At 42.2% G+C, this 21,102-nt stretch overlaps 1 protein-coding gene across 1 annotated transcript; it reads right to left on the bottom strand.

The window, feature by feature from the left end:
* Positions 1-646: 646 nt before the first annotated feature.
* hmga2 (high mobility group AT-hook 2) lies at positions 647-14,495 on the bottom strand. Its single transcript, XM_036518493.1, has 4 exons — positions 14,388-14,495; positions 12,570-12,656; positions 10,049-10,099; positions 647-691 (listed from the first exon to the last, which is right to left on the bottom strand). Exons 1-4 carry the CDS (start codon positions 14,493-14,495, stop codon positions 647-649), a joined length of 291 nt encoding a protein of 96 aa, XP_036374386.1.
* Between the last annotated feature and the right edge of the window lie 6,607 nt (positions 14,496-21,102).

Below are 21,102 nucleotides of genomic sequence, written 5' to 3'. Positions count from 1 at the left end.
TCTTCTCTTTCCTGGGAGGCAAGGTAGGACACGTCAAACTCTGATTTTTAACAAAAAAAATCAAGTTTTGTGCTTCCATGCTACTTCCATACTTTCCCAAACAACAAAAATAATTTTATAATAATACTATACGGATGGTATGAGCGGCTTGGAAAATCTTAAGAATGTGCAATGTGTACACATTTACAGGCCGTAGTGACAAATGTGATGCAAACGTGTTTACCAAAAATGTTTACCACACTATGTACTATATACTTTGTCCTGTGCTGCATTTTAATGCATTTGCATGTTCTTATGAGTAGTCATTAAAGATTAGATATGTTTAGATTAAAGATGCATGGAGGGAAGGTGACGATTTGAGGACATGCTTATATGAATGATGAATATGTTCAAATGAGTGACATTTGATTGACAGATGGGATTATGCCGCTCATGATTGGAGGACAGGTCAGTTCATATTAATGATGATTGGAGAGTAGCTGTGTTAAGATTAGTCATAATTAAGTGACAGGTGTGTTGAGATCAATGATGATTAAAGGACAGGTATGTTAACATTAATGCTGATCTAAGGACAGGTGACTTTATATTTACTGTAAATGAAGGACAGTTATGTTTAGGTGACAGTAGAAGTGTTCTGGGTTAACGTTCAGTTGTATACCTGAGCAGGCTTTTTCTCGACTGCTTTCTGTGGCTGCAAGGAAAGTTAAAAAAATTACTTGGCATCCCATGTCATTTTGCTGAAGAAAATATCTGTATCTTTTGAACAATCTATGATTAGAAATGCTTATTTTCAAATGTCTCTCAATTTACATACAACCTCATTGACCTAAGAAGGGACAAAAGACATTACTGAATATCTGTCATACACAAATTCAGAAAAAAATATGATGAATGGTGGATATTGTCCACGGACAAAAATTGAGGGCTGAAAATACAGTACAATATATAGAGATACTGCATGGAAATATTTAATCCATGTGAAACCACAGACATCTTTCAGCATTGTTAAATTAAAGAACTGCCATGATTCATTCATTGTATGTGTATCTTTTTCTGTTAGACTCTCTGTGTATCTATGTTCCAAAATTCGAGGTGGGATCAGTATCTATAAATTGACGTATGTGCCCCAATACCTACACAGAGTGAGAGCTATGCCACTTCTGAAAGGCATGAAGTATCTTTTGTTCAGATATTTGCCACCCACAGTTGGTATTAAGTGGTGACAGCGTCATAAGACGCCCACACACAATTATCAGACAAAAGCTGACATTTCCAGTGGTTAAAATGGAAAATTCATTTAGATTCAATTATTACAGTCCCCACAGGCAGAAAAAAAAAATCCACACAATGAAATCCTTCAGTGCTGTAGAATTATTTCAGAACCTTAGAAACAGAACCAATCCATCTGTACCATGGACAGCATTATCTGATATTGAACCAAACAAATGTTTTACAAGGTTAGAGTGATTCAACCCAATATCCATTTCATGATGCTTGTTAGAATCATCAAAAGATAATTGCCATCATTCAAGATTAAAATCATAGCACCCCATTTTGAATTCAAGCTCATGACCTGCTAGGTCCAAGTCCAGATCTTGGACCACTACTTCATGCTGTTGCATTTTAACATTTGAGGGGACAAAGCAATAAAGAATTCAAGATTACAATCAAATTTCCCCTCAAAAAAAAGCCGCTGAGCTCCATGTCCCCACTCACCTTTTACAAAGAAGTAAAACCATTGTCTTTCACTTGGAGGCGCATACTCTTCAGTGTTGCCTATACTTGACACAGTTAATCATTTTCACACTGGTTTCTGCCAATGGGATCTCAAGAGTGGTGGTGGTGGTGGTGGGGAGGGGGGGTATTGGGACCTGAATGAGCCCCCGCAGTGTGGTTCAGAGCAATTACTGTAACAGGATCCAGAACGTACTGCTTTATTAGATCTAGTTCCCATCATACCACTACCACCTACCACCCAAAAGATCTGCAATTTGGTGATGATGTATGACAAACAAATACCTCCCACTCTGGAGGAAGCAGAGTGTTTCACAATGAAACCCAGGAAAGGTGTTTACAGTTGTATGTTTCCAGCTTGCACCTGGTATAAGACCTTTTATAGAGACCGATTTACAAAGGTCAAAGCATACGCTTTCTCTGAGAATTATTTTTTCATTAACTTAAACTTAGGTGCCTTTTAGGTTAATGTTCCATTATCTGCCTATAATAGTTAAGGTGCCACTTAGCCCTGACTACCTGTATAGCCAAACAATACCTAACAGCATTCTACACCTTACATGCTATTCAGGAAATGCATATTGTTCCAACAATTCCTTGTTCTGGCTCCAGCTGTATGTGGGAATTGTTTTGACCTTGTTCTTCACTATTAATGGGTCATTTTGTTAAAATGGTCTTGCAGTGAAGTTCTAACAATAAATAGATAGACTTGCCTTATTGGGTTGGCACCCATACGGCTGTGGCAAGCTGCTGGAAATCAGGCTTTTGTGATCCCCTGTGGAACGCATTCTCTGGTTCAGTCATTCACAGAAATACTCCTTCAGACCTCCACCCAGCCCCCCCCCCCTCCGGGATGAGGCTAAATTCTGCAATTAGAGAGAATTTGCTGAAGGCCCTTTGGAGAGAAGACAAATGTCTGCTGCAGAGAGAAATGTGAAAAATGCCTGGAAGGAGAAGTGCCATTTTGTTGGAGCCATGGGGACTTCTGCAGGGAGAAGCACAGATACATTGGATCTGCAACTTTTAAGGCACATGTGCCAGTGTTAAGTTATATCAGTTCCCAGCCTCTCAGAAGAGGGCAGGGTAGTAATCCTAATGTTCGTTTTACTCCATCAAGGTTCTCAGCTTCAGACTGTCTGTCTGAGCAAAGGTGGGGTTGTTACAGAGAACAGTTTAAATAACTAAAAATAAATATGCTTTTTATTCTCTGCTGTTTCAGTCCCACTGTTTGACATGTCATTATCTCTCCATCCTCTGTACCTCTTCCTTCCATATCTTGCCCTCTCTCTGCACCGTCTTCATTGAGGCGTGAGACAGAAGAGAGAGGAATAAGGAAAAAGTGCACTCCCTGTTTGAAGGGCTGCTCTGTTCTGCTTTTTTTTCCTTTCAGCAAATGGCCGGGAACTTCACTGCCTGTCAAATTCTCATCTCCCGTAGGACTACCATTTCGAATGCCGGCTCAGAGCAAAGCAAACTCAGCTCTTCCACAGGCTGGGGCAAGGAAGGGGCTACCAGGTCACCGGTGGAAATCCGTTGAGGTGGCTCCAGAAAACTTCCAGCATGTATGTTTGAGGAGTCTGGATCTCTGACTTGTTCCCATATAGAGGAGGAGGATGTCAAGGCCAAGGATACAAGGAATAAGGCTGCAATCATATCAGCAAAACACCAACATGTAATACAGCTCCTGGTTGTGTTTGCACATACAAGGAAAAGCTCAGCCATGTCTATTTTATACTGCACATACTGTGTTATTCGATGAATGCTCTGTAGTTCATTATGGCTGAATGCAAGAATCATCTTTCAGGAGGTCCCTGGAGCAGAAACAATATCAAAAGATACACGTGCTGTAACGTTTTACAGGTACGCATTCATCTGAGCAGCATACTTGGGAATGGAAAATGAGAACCAACCCAAAGTACAATGACCATTTATATTAGAAATAATACTAACAATTCGTACAAATAATTTAATATCTGCATGTACCTAAATCAACACTAGCTTTTATGCATCCCTTGCTATCAAAGCTCCAGGCAGGGGATGACTGTGCAATAGAGTCCACAGCTATCATGACGTGCAATTTGGATTTTTATCTCTTCTCTCTAAAGAGAGTCTTCCTTCAGCCTTCACTTCAAATTCCCATATAACCGTCAAAGCAGTACTAAACAGGCTCGGGGCTGCAGTGGAGAGTTCCCTCTATTTGTTGGCAGTGTGCTGATTTACAGTTTTGTAGGAGCTCCGCCAACCACGCCGCCAGAGTACCCTGGGGGCCAAATTTAATATTTTGCCTGAGGCATGCGGAGATGATAAAAAAGGTCCTGCTGTTAGACTACGAATTCCCATCACATTGGATTACCCCACTCCCCCTGCCTTACACACACACACACACACACACACACACACACACACGCACACACACACACACACACACACACACACACACATACACGTGCACAGAGATGTTTAAAAGAACTTTTTGAGGCAGCTGGGGGGGTTTCCCCGAGCTTCCACATCATATTTCTAGACTGGATGAGTGAATCCCAGCCAGCACGCTTGTCCCCTTGCCAAATTTGTCCCCCTGCCAAACTCCCCCCCCCCCCCCCCCCCCCCCCTCGGCTGCTTCTATCCCCACAGCTTGCCAGAAGCAACTGTTCCAGGTCCAAGGGCAGCAGAGTCGTGTGGGTGAGAGAGAGCACTTCCTCCCTTCCTCTCTCTCTCTTTCATAAACTCACAGTATTGTGTCACAGTACTTTGGGGGGGGGGGGGGGGGGTATGCTAGCAGGTGCTGGTGATTGTTACAAGCAGGTGCGTGTAGAGTTCTGTACAGCTCTGGGAGGGGGGACTCATGTACAAGGGCATAAGAGTGTGGAGAAACTGTGCAACACTAGGTCAGCCTGGCCCTGGAGAGGGTATTGGGGCGACAGTGTCGTATAGTGGTAAAGAGCATGGGTCATAACTAAAAGATTGCTGATTCAATTCCCTGCTGAGGCACTGCTGTTGTACCCTTGGGCAAGGTACTTAAATCAGAACTGGCTCAGTATATACCCAGCTGTATAAATGGACAGCATGTAAAAATTGTAACCTTTGTAAGTCGTCTGCTAAATGGCAATAATGTAATGTAATACTTAGTGCCTGCTTAGAAGTATTGTCAGTGGCTGGAAAGGTTCTAGAGGAGGTGACAGAAAACCACTCCAGAACAGACGAAAACAAGACGGCAAACATTTTCTCTCCCTCAAAACTGGTTGCAATAATGCTGGGCTTCAGTGCCACCTGTTGCCTAACAACTTGCGACAGTTCATTCTCCATTTTCTAACATGGTGCATGCGCTCTTTGTCGCTTCCAAAATGCCTCGTACGTGACAACCCCAGAGGAAACGGTCCGTCGTCTGGGCAAGTATTCGGGATCATTATCGTCCCGGCAATGGCAGACAAAAGAGCAAAGGGGGCAGGAAAGTCAGGATGTGACTGTGGCAACCAGCCATGGGGGGGGGGGGGGGGGGCAAAAAATAGGCCTCTTTCACAACACAATGGAGCCCAGCCAGCTGGCGATTACAGTCGGGGGGATCGCTGTGCACAATGGATTACCACAAACTGCTGGAAGGGTCTGTCCCAGAAATCCCCTCTGCTGGGGGGGAGGGGGGGGGTTTACAATGTGTCACCAGATTCCCTGTCATTCTTACCACCTGTGCAGGAGCAGAGAGGAAGGAGGGGAGGACGTGCCCACACAGAGGGTAGGCAGAGGACATAGTTCAGGATTCACGGGCAGGACCTGGGACATGATTCCCAGGATCAGCTGTTCAGGCCAGCTCAGGCAGACAGACCCTGCCTTAGGGCACTTTATCAGGCTGCTCCTGCCAGCACTGCGCCTGGGCTGGATTATACAGACTGGAGGAGCACACAAGGAAAGGAAAAAAAACCCCAGGAGAGAAACAGGAGCCCGTCAGGTATAAAGGACCCAAATCATGTGGGGAGACTGTCATGGTTTAAGGGATTCACAAAAGGTGGCTTTCAGCAACTGACAAGACCACAATCCACACCTGGGAAAAGGCCAAGGATATTGGGGAATTTGCTTAGCTTTCCTCCTGTGTTTGTGAGCTACTGTACAACTCATCCAAAACATACCAATGGCATCCATCTAAGCAAGTGAGATCAAAAATGACTAGCGAGTCTTGTTCGGAAAACTATCTAGAAAATGTATTTAAAAATCTTGACTGTTTATTCACTCATAAAATGTCTTTATAGCAGAAAACATGCCACCATTAAGTGTTAGGGCTCTAAATTCACAAGAAAAAGGGAACAGACCACCCTGGGAAAGGAACCCATTCCCCCTCAAACCTCTTTCAACAGTTCTCTCTCTCTCTGAACCTCTACATGTCAACAACTTCCGCAGCAGGAAAAAAAAAGTTTGTTATTTTTAGGAGGTGAACAGTACACTACTTATCACTAGTAGAATCTGATAAGGTGCTAAAAGATGTAGCAAGGTTAGCCATCTCAGGGCCTCTAAATCAGTGTTCATCTGAGACCGTTCATGTATTATAGCCACGAATGTCACATTGTCGTTCTATAATGCACCAGAACTGCATAGCGTATGCTTTTTTCAGGGTCCATAGCTTAGTCTGCAAGACAAATGATGACGTACCATGCTGGTAGGATGGAAATTTCCAGTGAAACGCAACAGAGATCTCACTAAGGTGGGCAATCATGCAGAAGGGAAAACACCAGTATCAGTATTGGGGAAATGAGTCATTAAAGTGGAATCTGAGGAGTGTGTGTGGCTGGCCACTGCGTCTTCTTTTGTAATGGAGTTCTAGATGAATATCTAATGTAGTATGTTATCCTCCTTGAGGAGCATGCGCTATGGTGTTTCCTGTCAAAATGCATTTGCTGCAGAATTCATTTGCAGACCCATCTCTCTGAGAGAGGGCTAGTGATAGACTGTCTCCAGTTCCCTCTGGGTTTTTTTTTTTTATAAACCCCAATACCTGCATTCTGAGCACACCTGGATGAGCATTCCAACGCCGTGACACACGACAGCAGCCTCAGCAGGCCACCTCACTGACTTGCTCGAAAGCACTTCCACAACATGACAGATCGAGCAACTTGACTTCACTACTTTATCTACTCTTACGAGATTTAATACAGTTTATTTTCGTTGAAATTAATATTTTTTTATTGAGAGCAAAAGCATGGGGATTGAGATCTTTGAGATCTTAACTTATGACAGTTACTTATGAATCATTAAAATATTTTGGGTTCAAATAGCAAGGGAATATAGCTGTGTTATTAATCAACCACCATATGCCAATAATAATATGCTCAGGAGAATATTTCCAAATATCACTCTAATGCCACATGTCTCCTGGTATATTCTGAATTGTACATCTTGAAACAACACATCTTAAAATTGCTACATCATGGCAATTGAACCAAAGACAAAGAGAAAACTCTGTTATAGGCAAATATGAAACAAATTTCTCAGACTGCTTTTTCTTGTGGGGGGGATAGAGTTGTATTCACTTCAGGCAAGATGCCACGGACCCTCACTCTCATAGTTCCCATAGGAGCAGATACAGTTAAATACATCTCTATATACCTCCTGCTGGTCAAAGCCAGCTCTTATTAACCCTTCGAAGGATAAAGGGGAAGAAAAACATTCCTGCAGCCCCATGTAACCCAGAGGATATGCTATAATTAGTTCCAGGAGGGCGAGGGGTAGCTGAATGAAGACTCGTTTATGTGAGGAGTGGTGAAGCCTTCAACAAGTTGGCCCTGTGTGTAAAGAGAGGGCGAGTGACACACCACAGCTACCGAACAGATCACACGCCTTTCAAAGCCACACAAATGGGCTGCAGAGAAAAAAGGCGCAGTAGACTGAGTTCATTCATGAAAACCAAGGTTTGCTCCCCTGCCTCTGACCCGGGGAAGGTGGGTCAATGGGCAGGTCTCAATGTGTGGCATGGACAGTTCATGTGCTTTCAGCGGTCTCTGACTCAATTAAGAGGGTTTCTAACTGAAAAGGCACCGACAGTTCTTCACAATACATTACAGATTACATTATCGGCCTTTTAGCAGATGCTCTTATCCAGAGCGACTTACACAGGTTACAGTTTTTCCATGTTATCCATTTATAAAGCTGGATATTTACTGAGGCAATTGTGGGTTAAGTACCTTGCCCAAGGATACAGCAGCAGTACCCCAGCAGGAATCGAACCAGCAACCTTTCAGTTATGAGCCCTGCTCCTTACCACTATGCTACTCTGCTGCCCTGAAGGAAACCTGAAGTCAAAGTTTCCTCAAGCATGTTTTCAAGGTCAATGTGGACCTCATTGGGTGCAACTGGCCACTGTCTTATCAAGGCTTAGACAGGCTAACTCGCAGCTTTTGGGTTTTAGTATTTGCAGCTCTTTTTCTACATATGGTCCACCTGCTATTTTGCTCTGAAAAATGCCTCGACTAGTATTCAGGTAGCCTACATTATGCGCAGTGCAGTCGTTTGAAATTGCATGCCAGATCCTTCATCCTCCTATAATGCGACTGGCCGGGAAATTTAAGGACAGGAGGCATGAGAACACATTTAGGAACAATTCAGAAACAGAAAGATCAAAAGTGATAAGACGGAAGAAAAGACTCCTGAGAGCATGGCAGTACCCGAGTCATTCTTACAACGCTGCAGGAGAGTGAGCTTAGAGGATTTCTGGAGAGAACCCTCAGAGCGTTCTACAACTGGGGCAGCGTGTTGGAGCACTAGTGCCTTGAAAGAGCATCTCTGCAATGCAAATAGGCATGCAGCATTAAACAGGAGCATTGCGATAGAATAGCACATAGAGTATCCAAAAACACGTTTTGTGGTTGGGATACAAAGAGATAGTAATGCAAGGGATTTTAGAAACAAATGTTTTTTGTTGTTTAATAACAGTTTTCCATTCACTCCATAGTGTTCAAAGCCCATATCACGCCTCATCTTTTCTTCATAGGCAAGAAAGTCAAGAAGTAACAGCACTGAAGAGATGGTTTTAGCTCTCATGCATCCATATTCGATAAACAGCCTATATACAGTCACAGACACACAGACTAAGTACAAAGGCCTTACTCCCAATACCATTTTATCATTGGCTGCCTGCTTATAAGAAAAAAAAAAAGGAGGATTCAGAAACAACCACTTGTTTTTGTGGTGTCTATTTTGATAATCAGGAAGGCCAAACTTGGAAATGGAATGATGTTAATACTTCAACCCTCAGCCACAAAGTTCCAAAAAAAAAAAAAAAAAAACCCACACACCCCACACACACAAACACCATTCAGATGTTCACAGCACACATGTCCTCTCAGTGCTATGTTCAAACATTCCTACTCAGCCTTTACTTAGCTAAAAGAAATGTTTTTGGGGAGGATACAGCCTTGAATAAAACAGCAGGCAGAGAGCTGTGTGATAAAGCCTATGGGAAAAGGCTCCAGACCCCATCTCATGAAGGATCATAACTTTTTGGCACTTTCTCCCACTCAAAACTAAACATGGCACTTAAGAGCTAATGAATTCAAAAGACTTAAATGTCTCTAAGAAATTAAGCACCAGCAAGGTGAAAATCTGTATCCATTTAGCTTGCTTAAAATACCCTAGTGCACTGCTTTTTAAGATTTTATAATCGCCACACAAAAAAAAAAAAATAACTAGCCTTGCCACAACAGCTTCAAAGAAGCTCCTTTCTCTCAAGCCACACACCTGAATTTAATACGCCTCCAGTTCAGCAGGTGGGGCTCATTAGCCAATGGCTGGCTACCAGACACATTAATCACTCTCACATTCCCACATGCAAAGACAATTATCCTGTTTGAAATGCAATTGACTGAATACAGATCGTTGTTTGCTAATATGGTACAGGACCCTCTAACTAGCATTTTCAAATTTATACACTCATTCAAAACATTGCTGACTACATTTTTGGCCAGATGCTTTGATGAGAGAAGGTTCATCCTTCACATACTCAATTCAGTGGAAGGATACGTAATGGAACTTCAACGTTGCTATACTTTTACAGAAAAATCGGCAATCAAAAGAGACCATGTTGTGTTAGTACATGTCAACACAAAGCACATATGCACAGCTGCACCTAGCATCAGTTAGATTTAAAGTTTAGGGCTTTAAAAAAAACAGGAGGAATCCATTTCTGTTCTTTTTTGACTCCAGTAATCATCTGACTTTAAACATCTCACCTAGGTGCTCTCTGTGATTCAAAGCCAACATCAAATGTAACTTTGAACTGCCTGTGAACACACTGTAATCAAACAAGAGCTGAGGACTTTAGGAGGTGAAGACTCACCCATTTCCTGGGTCTGCCTCTGGGTCTCTTCTCTCCAGTGGCCTCTGCTTTCTGTTTCAGGAAACCATGAAACAAAGGAGTCAACTCATTGCATCACTGTCACCGCAGTCACACACTGCCCTGGTCTGAAGCTACCTGCACGTGCACTGCAAACATTTATTTGTAATATTTTTTAAATCATAAGGCCACATCAGTGTAGTCTTGTAGTCTTATTGTCCGTTAACACTAATGTCCCCCGTGTGATTGTCCAGGAAGGCAATTATCAAAGCCTCTCAGCACATTTTACAACGGTTTATGTTTTCTACGCACAATAAAATGTTCTCTTGTGCCTTTGGTACACATGGACACACAACGAGAGTGTCCTTTCTAAATCTGATCCCATATCAGCCCATCATGCACACATTCACTCAACATTACCGATACTGCCCTGTGCAGCGTTTCATAGCCCAGAGCCTTTCAACCAGCAGTCACCAACATTACAACATTAATGTTGACAGAACTCCGGCTCCACGCTGAAGCTGACTGAGATATCAGATGACATATGACAAATTTACTGATACTGGCATTTCTTGAGAAACATTTATTTCAAAGAGAATTTGAGGAGGCAAGCAAACAGGAAGTTATACATTTACACCACAGTGAAAGATAGTTTAGGTAACAGTCACTGTGCTATGAGAAAATATGAGCCAGGATATATGTTTGTAAAGGCCATGTGTTCAGTTTGTCTAATTATCCTCTTTCACTGAGGTTTGTTTTCAGATGTTTTTTTGCCTGTTTTATGTAGTCTTCAAATTCATTTTGAGCTCCAATGATATATAGACACAAAATTATAACTGTAAGCTAAACTACTGATAAATGTAAAGAAACAGTTGACTCTTTAGTTACAAGAGCTGCCTCTCTGCAAGAGGTCAGTGTGCAGTTGCTTAGTTCTCTTAGGGTCTCTCATTGAACGCACTGTTGAGTTTCACATTAGCCACCTGTTGACAAGCACAGTTTGTTTTCAGTGCCCCAAGGACACTTCACTGAACCCATAAGGAATCCCACCGAGCTCTGTAACGGAAGGCTGTGGAAGTCGGAAACATTCCGCATTAAGAGAGGCATCAGGGTTCCAGGTATCCTCCTGCCTGGCCCACCTTTTACGATTTAGGGGTCATTCACTTGTCCTTGACCACTCCCAGTGTTTGTAAGACCACTGTTTGGCATGGGGCTGTCTGAGAGCCTGCTTACTTCATGTGCCCCATATGGATACTCTGCTGCTGATACTCTGCTCTCATTTGTATTAAGGATAGATGTCACACATTAAAAACACAAAGGCAGCCCCCCCCTCCCAATTTAAATTTAAAATTAAACCTCACACAGGGTTCTGCCCAAATTGCTTGACAGTGGCACCAAAATGCCGCTGTTCCTGTGCCAAACCTAGGGCTCTCTTTGAAATTCTATGAATGGCAGAGCTATTTGAAATTCTTGGAATGGCAGGCCAATTTCAGGAGCCATAGGGAAATTACATGTTTTGTGCATGTCAGTAACTTGCTGTTTTTGGCTGCAATGTTACACGTTGTTGTACTGTAACCTAGGGGTTGGAATGGTACGATACAGAAGAATTAATGAGGATCACGCTGACCAGATGTACAAAGCAAAACACACACATAAAACAGACACAGTGATACAGTATGCTTCTTACAAGGTACATATTCTTAAAGAAGTAAGCATTATTTTCAATGAAATGAATTATGGGGCAGTTGATTCCCTGTGCACCAACTGAAAATAATCTTGGCTGTAGCATCATCTGGCGTATGTAATACACATTAAAAAAAAACAAGCACAACCCAAAGTGATGGCAGCCACCTTCTATGTTTTCACCAACAGCGTTCAACTTCACAGACTCGGAGACAGGAGAATGAATTGAACGAACGAGCTAGCTGTCAAACACAAGAACCGAGTAAGCACTTTAGCCTGCAGCTCACGCTAGTCGGGGCATTTATTGTATGGTCTTAAGAATGTGTATCCAAATTTGTCTGTATGATGTTCAATGGGACAGAAGTAAGCGTGCGTACTCTGCCCTCGCGGACACTGAGCTCTGGCATAAGTGAAAAGAGAACACCAGGTCTTTAATGATTCTGCTTGCACAAAATCATAGACTTTTGATTTAATATCAAACCAATGACTGAAGCGTGTGCGTCCTTGCATGCGGGTGCATGTGGGTGACAGTGTAGCAGCATTGTGATAAGGAGCAGGACTTGTAACCGAAAGGTTGCCAGTTCAATTCCCTGCTGGGGCACTGCTGTTGTACCCAAAGTATTTAACCCACTGCTGTTGTACCCCAAGTATTTAGCCCACAATTGTCTCTAGCTGTATAAATGAATAACACGTCAAAATTGTGACCTATGTAAGTCTATGTAAACATATGTAACTCTGGCTAGGAGCATCTGATAAACACCAATGATGTGATATAATGTGCGTATGTGCGCGTGTGTGCGACGGGGACCAGAGAGGGGCCTTTCAGTGGCCCTCAGGGTCTCACCTTCAGCGCTGCTTTGGACGGGCCCTTGTTCTTGCTCCCTTTAGGTCGCCCCCGCGGTCGTTTCGGGACAGGCTCTCCGGTTGGCTCCTGAGGACAAACAAGGGGAGAGAGTGAGCGTTGAGGACAGGAAGCTAAGCCAGGCCCCGTTTCCCCCTTCTTGCCAGCAGACACAAAAACAGACCCCTGTTTTGGAAGCCGATGTTGCCTTCGAACAATGAGCTCATTTAGTGGTGGTCTCTTATGTGCCTGGTGCTTTATATAGCCAGAGAAAATGAAGGAGAATTGTGCGTGTGTGCATATATGTGTGTGTGTGTGTGTGGGTGTGGGTGTGTGTATATATGTGTGTGTGTGTGTGTGGGGTAATATTCATATATTACCTTTGTTGTCAATGTTGCACAATTTAATTTTAATTTTTTATTTTAAATTTTTATCCATATGTTGAACTATATTGATGTATATTAATGGATACCTCTACTTCTAATGTCTAATTTTATATAATTGATCATAGGCTCTAGCGCATAACGGATTGAAACTGACAGCAAAGTAATGAAATTAATGGGGTCTGTGTGTGTGGCCATGCCCATTTTGTACTCATGAATTGTGTGTGTGTGTGTGTGTGTGTGTGTGTGCATGTAAAAGAGAGAGAGACATGAGAGGATGATAAAGCATTTCATTCTAGTGTCATGAATTCAAGGAAACTGCTCAAATGAAGTGCAAATGGGAAATGTTCATATTTTTCCTACAATTGAAACTGTTTTACAGACAGTAGCTACGTCCATTTGTCTTGTTTTGGACAACAGGATACCTTTATAATGCCCTAAATTACTTTAATTAAAATGCCTCATCCCTCTTTCTTAACCAATGTGGGAGAATCAAGTGTATGAAAAATATTTCTCAGACATGACTGAACCATTTGTCTTTTCCCATTGCATGGTAAGGAGGTTGGAAGGGGTCACTGAATGTGGGGAAAATCTACCAGCTGTCAAAATATTCATCCATACATTCATACTTTCACAAGGATCAATGCTGTTTTGGAAATAAATGTTTGATTTACAAATGAAATTATATCCCATAAAATATATGTGATTAATCCCAACAGAATCCTAGAAAATCCCATGTAGCCTGATGTGGGACATGATTAAGGTGATGGAATCATTTTGAAAACATATTTTCGGTCCTACGGGCTGTTAGTATTATTTACACAGTAAGGTGTGCATTAAATACGACCAGCTCATTAATCTGCAATAACTGCAGCAGGTCTACGTTTAGTTCTGTATGAACAGCAACAGACAGCATTTAAATGAGAGCATTATTAAACGAAAGCATAACAGTGCACATTGAATGGACACAATGAAATTAACGTTAAACGTACGTCTGTGAAACGATGGTCTGCCCCGCTGAGAGCGATGCACAGACACGGAGCATTACTATGAAGAATTCCTTATCACCGCGCAATAACAATATATGCGCACATTCTGTGTTTCGACAAGTGATATATCAACACCAAGTAGGTAATTACGCGCTAAAACAGTATATATATTAGTCATTATTTCTGTACAGAGTGAGGTTTTTTGTTAAATTATACGCCGCCTTCTACATGCACAGAGACGTCAAATCTGCACAAGGTTATTTACCAATAATTCAAACACGCATGTCGTGCCTATAGTGATATTAAGTGTTCCTTTTTCGGATTGGATGCTAAAAAGGAATGAAATATTGCAGTTGCGATCATCCAACGTCCCATTCCGATACCTGGTACCAGATTTCAATTAACTACATGTAAATAATAATATCGATTTTCAAAGAAAGGAGACTGACCTGTTGCGGTTTCCGTGGTCTTCCCGGCCCACGCTTGGGAGTTTCTGTTGGGGCGGGCTGCTCCTGAGACCCTGACGGTTCACCGGCTGCTTCACCCGGCGTACTCATTGTGACTTGTGCCAAATGAAGCCCTGCACCATCCAAACTCCAAACCACGGTCCGATCCCGCACACCGGACGTCCTGGTGCGGCGCACAAGTTAGGGAATTCCACTTAGAAAATAACAATCTGTTAACTACAAATAAAAGTGAACATAAATATTGATGTGCGTGCCATTCCACTCACAAACAGATGGAAACAATCAAAAAGCGGAGGAGTCTTGGGTGTTTCACGGATAACACGTGCTGTCCACCGCAGAAGCCTATTTAATGCATAGAAATGTCCTTTGATTTTTTTCTTGCAGGGGGATGGGGTGGGGCCGGTAATATAGTAAGCGGCTGATCGATTGGAGTTTAGGTTGGAATTCTGATGGAAATGTACAGACGTGGCTAAAGACCATGCCAGAATCAACGGCCTTCTTGTTTAAAACGATTTGTGTCCTAAAATTGTGAAATGGTGGGTTATCCGACTGACTAAGTAGGTTAACAGTAGGCGATGTTGCTTTTGAAAAATAATATTAATTGAAATATGATATTACCTCTGCGGCCCACCCGCAAAATTTATCGTGGAATGTAATTAAAATGAGGTTAAACCACCTTCCAGTGTGTTGGTAATAGAAGGTGAGATGTATAAAAAATACATATACAATACTGAAGAGGAACCGTGAAAAGGGGACCTGGCCTGTTGCCAGAAAAATATGAGAAATTGCGGCGATAAAACGAGAAGCTACATTCAGAAAGACTCACATACTCTGTGCCAATATTGCTGACGGCGAGTCAGTAAGTTTAAAGAGAGAGTGCCAATCCCAAAGGAGGGTATAGTTCATCGTGGCCCCAAAAGAAAAGCGTGTTTGTGTACTTTCCGAGTTCAACCCGTTCTTCAGGAATGCATATTTTGTACTTATTAAGATGTAGCAAGAAAACACATAAAGTCCATGTCAGTTTATAAAGCGTCGGGTGGGAAAGGAATGTATTAGCCAATAGGCGTTTGTGCACTGAATGGACGTCTCATAACTAAACATGTGGCTATAATATACGCTACTTTATGTATTTAGTGCACGTTATTCTGCTACAGCTCTATGCCAGATATTGAGTATTATTACTGTCTCCTGCTACAAAAAAAAAAAAAACAGACGTTACCCCCATATTGTCCAAGGGGAGGTACCAAATGATCACAAAGCTGTTTAGAATCTTTTTCACAGAATACGTCTCATGGAACAGCACCTGCAGCCATAGCCTATTAACATTTTATGAAACTAACCAAGGAAAATGTACAGAAAACAATAGAGGGTTTAGGGTCAAGCCTTACAATCCTTACAAATGCAACTGAAAAGCTGCCATTGATGCAAACGTTTAGAGAACATGGCATTGATAGGGCTGCAAAATCTGCCAGGAAGTTATGTGTTAAAAAAAAAAATCCTGACGCAGTAAGTCTAGACCTGACCCCACCATTGAACCAAACAGTTCAGATTACAAAAGTGACATCAGCGCTGAGATGAATGGCCTCAAAGGTGACGATAGTCTCAAAGCCATGAATCTGGAGTCCGGAGACCAAGATATATATTCTTTGCTGGAGATGATAATGTATTGGTTACATTCACCGGGAAATCCTAAGGTCCAAAAAGCATTAGCTGGCAGGCCGACCTCCAAAGACCAGGCGTCTTGAAGTCTTCTGCCCATTGACATGGAGGGAGATCGATTACCCAAGAACAACAGCGTGAGAGGACAAACTGCCTTACGCGCCGGCCCTTTCTCACAGCAAGCGAGCTGGGAAACAAGGAACTGCCTGCTGTCCTCTCTGCTCCCTCAGATCCGTACAGTAGCAAACAGTGATGTCTGTATCACCAAGACAGCATTCTGATAAGAAGATGTTCCAGTCTTGCATTCACAGAATGCCTTAAAAATATTGTATTTGCCTTGTCATATATGTCTAATGTACTGTAAGGTGTTGAGACGTGATATTGCTTAGATTATTTGAATGAATTTTTATTCCGAGTGTTTGATTATTCTACTTGTTGCAGGGCTTGTTAAGATTCAGGATGAGCAAAAGGTGAGCTGGCTTTTGACTTTAAATAATTTCAAACTAAAATATAATTATCTAAACCATTATTGGATTCCTTACCCTGTATGTTGATGAGTTCAAATATGCAAAACTACTACCCATGTCTAGTCAGTATGAATAGGTCAATGTCAGGTTTGGACTAAAACCTTGAAATCTTTGGCATAATTAAAGAGAACACAGCCATGCTGACAAAGAAAGCAAATCATCTGACATGGTTTTAACTCTGAACCCCCCCCCCCCCCCAGGAGCACTGGCTGTAAGCAAGAGGAAGGACTGCAATCAATAGCTGAAGCTACTAATTATAGCAGGTGACATTTAAACCAAGATCAATTACTCAGGTCTTGAAGTGGAAGAACAGAGGCTTTGCATTTAAACACACAGATCTTCCCTGTTCTTGAATTATTAGCACATCAGCAAGCTTGCTATTGCACACATAGCATTTATGATAATTTGTTATAGTAATTATTACTTTTTTAACAATAAAGATTGAATCAGTTTGTATCTCTTTGAAAAGGAAAGGGGCAGATACAGAGCATTTGTCAAAAGCAAGGATGATATGTGTTTGATTTGGACTAAGTGTGTTGTCATAATTGTAATATTATCCAGAATATTGGGATGGCAAGTACGCGCACAGTTTAAAAGGCAACATTCTTTCCCATCAGTTTTTGTGAGATGATGTGGCCTAAACTGTGCTGTGCAACTGGACCTTGTTTGGATGTCAACAATTTTAATTGTTGCCATTTTTTGTAATCTGAAAGTGTTTTATTAGATAATCTTTACATGCAAAACAGTGCCAACTGAATTCCCTCAATCTTGTCCCTCGGACAGGAGTGACATGGCTGTCATATCTCACCATGTTTACTTCCTGTGGGTGAGGTATTTAGGAAGTCGCCAGCGAGAAACCCGGTGACCTTTTACCTCCCGCCAGCGCAAAGCTCAGAGGGGCTAGAAGGGAATTCCACCGTCAGAGTCTCTGGGGTCAAAGGACACACGGTGTCATGGAAATCTCTGTCTGGCCTCATTGAACCCAGCACACAGCATTCCACTGCAGCCGCGTACGGACCAGAGCTGCCCGAACATGCTGTTGCTTTCATTCACTGTGCCGTAGCCTCTCAATGTGAGAACGCGTCGCTAAATATTATGTAAACTACACTGTATAGTTGAAATTGGAAATAATCAATGTATTTTGTAATATACAGGGTGCCATACTGAATGGTCTCCAAATGTATTCATTCCATTGATAAACTGTGCCAGGAAGATGCTTTGATTGAAGGCATGTCTGTATTTTTGACATTAATAGTACAGTAATTTTACATATTTCTACAGATGTTGTATGTTTTATGTATTTGAAGTATTATTGAGCAACCCCATAAGAATTACTACCATTCCATTAGGTTCAGGGTTTTTTTTACTTGTAAACCGTGTCCCTGAGTTCAAGCCACAAATGTTCTAACAGATCGAGGTCTTCAGATTGCAATGGCCAGTCCAACACTGTGCTCCTTTAAACTTTATTTGATGGTTTTTGTGTTTGCCTCATTATCATGCTGCAATATTCAGTTTTGACAAGTTTTGCTGAGCTTAACACAGAGAACCAGATCTGAAGCCAAGATATGGTGGTGTAAGCATGAAATGGCACAGAAGATGTGAAACAACCCCAATCGAAAGCTCATTCTGTGTGCTCAAAAATTCCCCCTGAACCTTACAAAATACATCATCACAGTCACAGTGAGATGTCATGAAAGGTGATTCTGGGGAAGATAAATAACCTTAAGCTTTTTTTTTAAATTTCCTTCAGCTTTATATTTCATATTGTACACAGAGACCTGTGCATGCAAAGATTTTTCTTCACAAACAAATACATTGCATTGACCAACACTACCAAATACCAGCTACTGTAATATATTTGGCAGATTTCCTCATAAACAGGACTTAAAATTCTGGTCTTTGTCATTAGTCAGAATGGATAAGAGAAGAGAGTATCAGGCCACTAGCTAATATGTGCAACCCAAAGAATTCTGGCAAAAAAGGCACCTGTTTCCACACCTTAATGAATAGCATCTACTTTATCTGTTCATTAGCTGCTGCCTGACTGAGTCCCCAAACCAAAGGGTCTGTTTAACTTTGAATGACATTCGGCTACCAGCACTGAGAAATCAATACCTTGCCATAGACGGGTGCTGCTAATGGAGATGTGCGGTTACCTGTTTGCTTAACTGATAAAACTCTCTTCCTGTTTGCAGTAACCCAAAAATAAGGGCTGAATGGGAGCTGACATATCCAAGGAGACAAAGGCCTCCCAAAAATATATAAACGAATAAAAGCAACCGGGTGTGGTTTGCCTTAAAATAGTTACTTCACATATGTATCTGATTTGAGCTGGAAATTAATGTCACACCTTAAGAAAAAGCTTCTGTTGATATTCGTTAGCAAATTCTAGAGAAAGTGTTGGATGTACCAAACACACACCAAGTGAATGATGAGGCACGCTAAATCCAACTGTGTACTTTCTAGGAGATCTTTTTTTTTCTCAATGCCACTCCAGCTCCCTGTTGAATAATCAAATGGTTTAAAAAACCAATAGATGTAAATAGAATTAATACTAAAAAGTTATTTTTTCCTTAGTAATGTTTTACACAGTGTGTATGTGGAGCATTTTTATTGTCATTACAATTGTGGTGATAAATTAAAAAAATATTTCATGACCATCAGGAAAAAGATGACCAAACAGACATAAATGTCAAACAGCTGACGTGAAACAATTCCTTTGATGACTGAAATAGACTCAATCCACTGGCCTTAATCTGTCTTTTGCCCTTAAAAGGTGCAGAGTGAACGTTGGGTCCAAAGTCTCCTGTCTGGCTAGTGAAATTTTATGAGGTGCATCACATTGCATTTTTGGAGCAAGAGGGGTAGGAAAAGCAAATGCTTGGAATGAATGAAGGGAATGAGTATGGGGGGGGGGGGGGGGGGGTGGAGTGTCAACAGAGACACCAACACCATTACTCACCTCGACTGAAGTTCTCAAGGATCAATAACACGGTCTTACCCACACACTTCTTAACACAAATCTTCCATCTTTCAGCATGGGAAGATTCAAGATCATAAACCAACTAACTGAGGCACTCTGCAGACCATAATAATCTCTATTCTCCCTCTGCTGCTGGACACAGGGTGATCTAATCACAGAAGAACTACAAAAAACACTGCAAAAGGATTTCCCTTGCAGACGGACATTTTATTTCAGTGGTTGACGCATTGTTAACGCATTGTGTCATCTCTGCATCATTGAAAAAAATGCAAATATGAAACTAAACACCTGCAGATTTACTGTGTACATATTTCTCTCACGGCATCCCTCAGTCTCTCAAAGTAATATTCCACAGATGACTGCACTGGGGATGTTGCAGGATAGAGCATTCATTTTCAGATGCCTGTACTTTTCCTGACCATTCACTCTCCTTTCTTACCTTCTTACTTACTTTTTCACTTTGAAGTAAATGTTGTCTAAACAGTCAGTTTGCTCTTGTTGTCTGTTGCCCATTGTGAGAGGACGCTGAGTTGGTATGAGAATGGCTATCACCTCATAACTAACCGGGCACTGTGATGTGGGCTTCCTGCTAAGCGCATTAGCAGGGACCGGGATCTCATCGCTTCCTCCTGTGAGAATAGATGAGCGGATGGCTTTCTGGCGGTTTCACCGCATCGGCACCGAACGCGACCCCGTTTAATTCAGCCTCTTAATTAATCAGCTTACACACAATGCCATGCTCCACAAATCCTCCTTTCTGAAACAAATTACCCCTCACTTCTTTTAGCCGCAAGGCTGCTTCATTACCTCACAGATCTGTTTACATGAAATGTCCTGTGTCCTTAATTCTACCTCCTACCCCGGTGTTTTTAGGCCACTTCCACTACTGGGGGCACACTTAAATTGGTAGGTATTGGTTTAAAAATGCGACTTCCACCAGACCATGGAATCTCCCAGTTAACACTCTAGCTAACACTCAGTGGGGGGAAGGGGGTTGGTGTGGTTGATGCTGTGCAGAACAAGCTTGGATTAACTGGTGTTTACCGTATGTGGATCTGCTTCCACAGTGGACTTGGTCAAAAGGATGTGCCATCCAGGTCATGTAAAGATCTACAGCACAGTGTCCCCATCACTGCACTAGGGCATGGGTCTCCTGTTAGGTGCAGAGGGAAGAATGTCCCCTATTGGTCCACCAACACCACTTCTACCCGCAACATGGTTTTTCCCAGATGATCTCTCTAGTCTCCCATGCAAGTACTATCCCAGCCCAACCCTGCTTACCCTCAGCCATCAAGCAGAAGGGCATCGTAGGGTGGTATTGCTGCTGGCACTCGGCAAAGGTTTGGAGGATCTGGGAAAGCCGTTCTGTGACAAAGTGGTCAGCCCAAAAAGAAGAGCATTGGAGACTAGACACCACAAGGCATGCACGTGCGCACGCACACACACACACACACACACACACACACACACACACACAGATCAAATGGAAATAAACAGAATGAAAACATTCCCTTGCAGTTCAATAAAT

Source organism: Megalops cyprinoides, chromosome 23 (assembly GCF_013368585.1).
Source record: "Megalops cyprinoides isolate fMegCyp1 chromosome 23, fMegCyp1.pri, whole genome shotgun sequence".
NCBI classification, from domain to species: domain Eukaryota; kingdom Metazoa; phylum Chordata; class Actinopteri; order Elopiformes; family Megalopidae; genus Megalops; species Megalops cyprinoides.
The sequence above is the reverse complement of the archived record's forward strand: the minus strand, read 5'-3'. Positions and strand labels throughout refer to the sequence as shown.

What these genes read in the sequence shown, in the direction of transcription:
- hmga2 (XM_036518493.1), bottom strand. Translation starts at nt 14,495, where the DNA reads ATGAGTACGCCGGGTGAAGCAGCCGGTGAACCGTCAGGGTCTCAGGAG. An exon ending in GACCACGGAAACCGCAACAG is followed by an intron (nt 12,657 to 14,387) that starts GTCAGTCTCCTT and finishes GTTTGTCCTCAG; the next exon opens with GAGCCAACCGGAGAGCCTGT. An exon ending in GAGGCAGACCCAGGAAATGG is followed by an intron (nt 692 to 10,048) that starts GTGAGTCTTCAC and finishes CTTTCCTTGCAG; the next exon opens with CCACAGAAAGCAGTCGAGAA.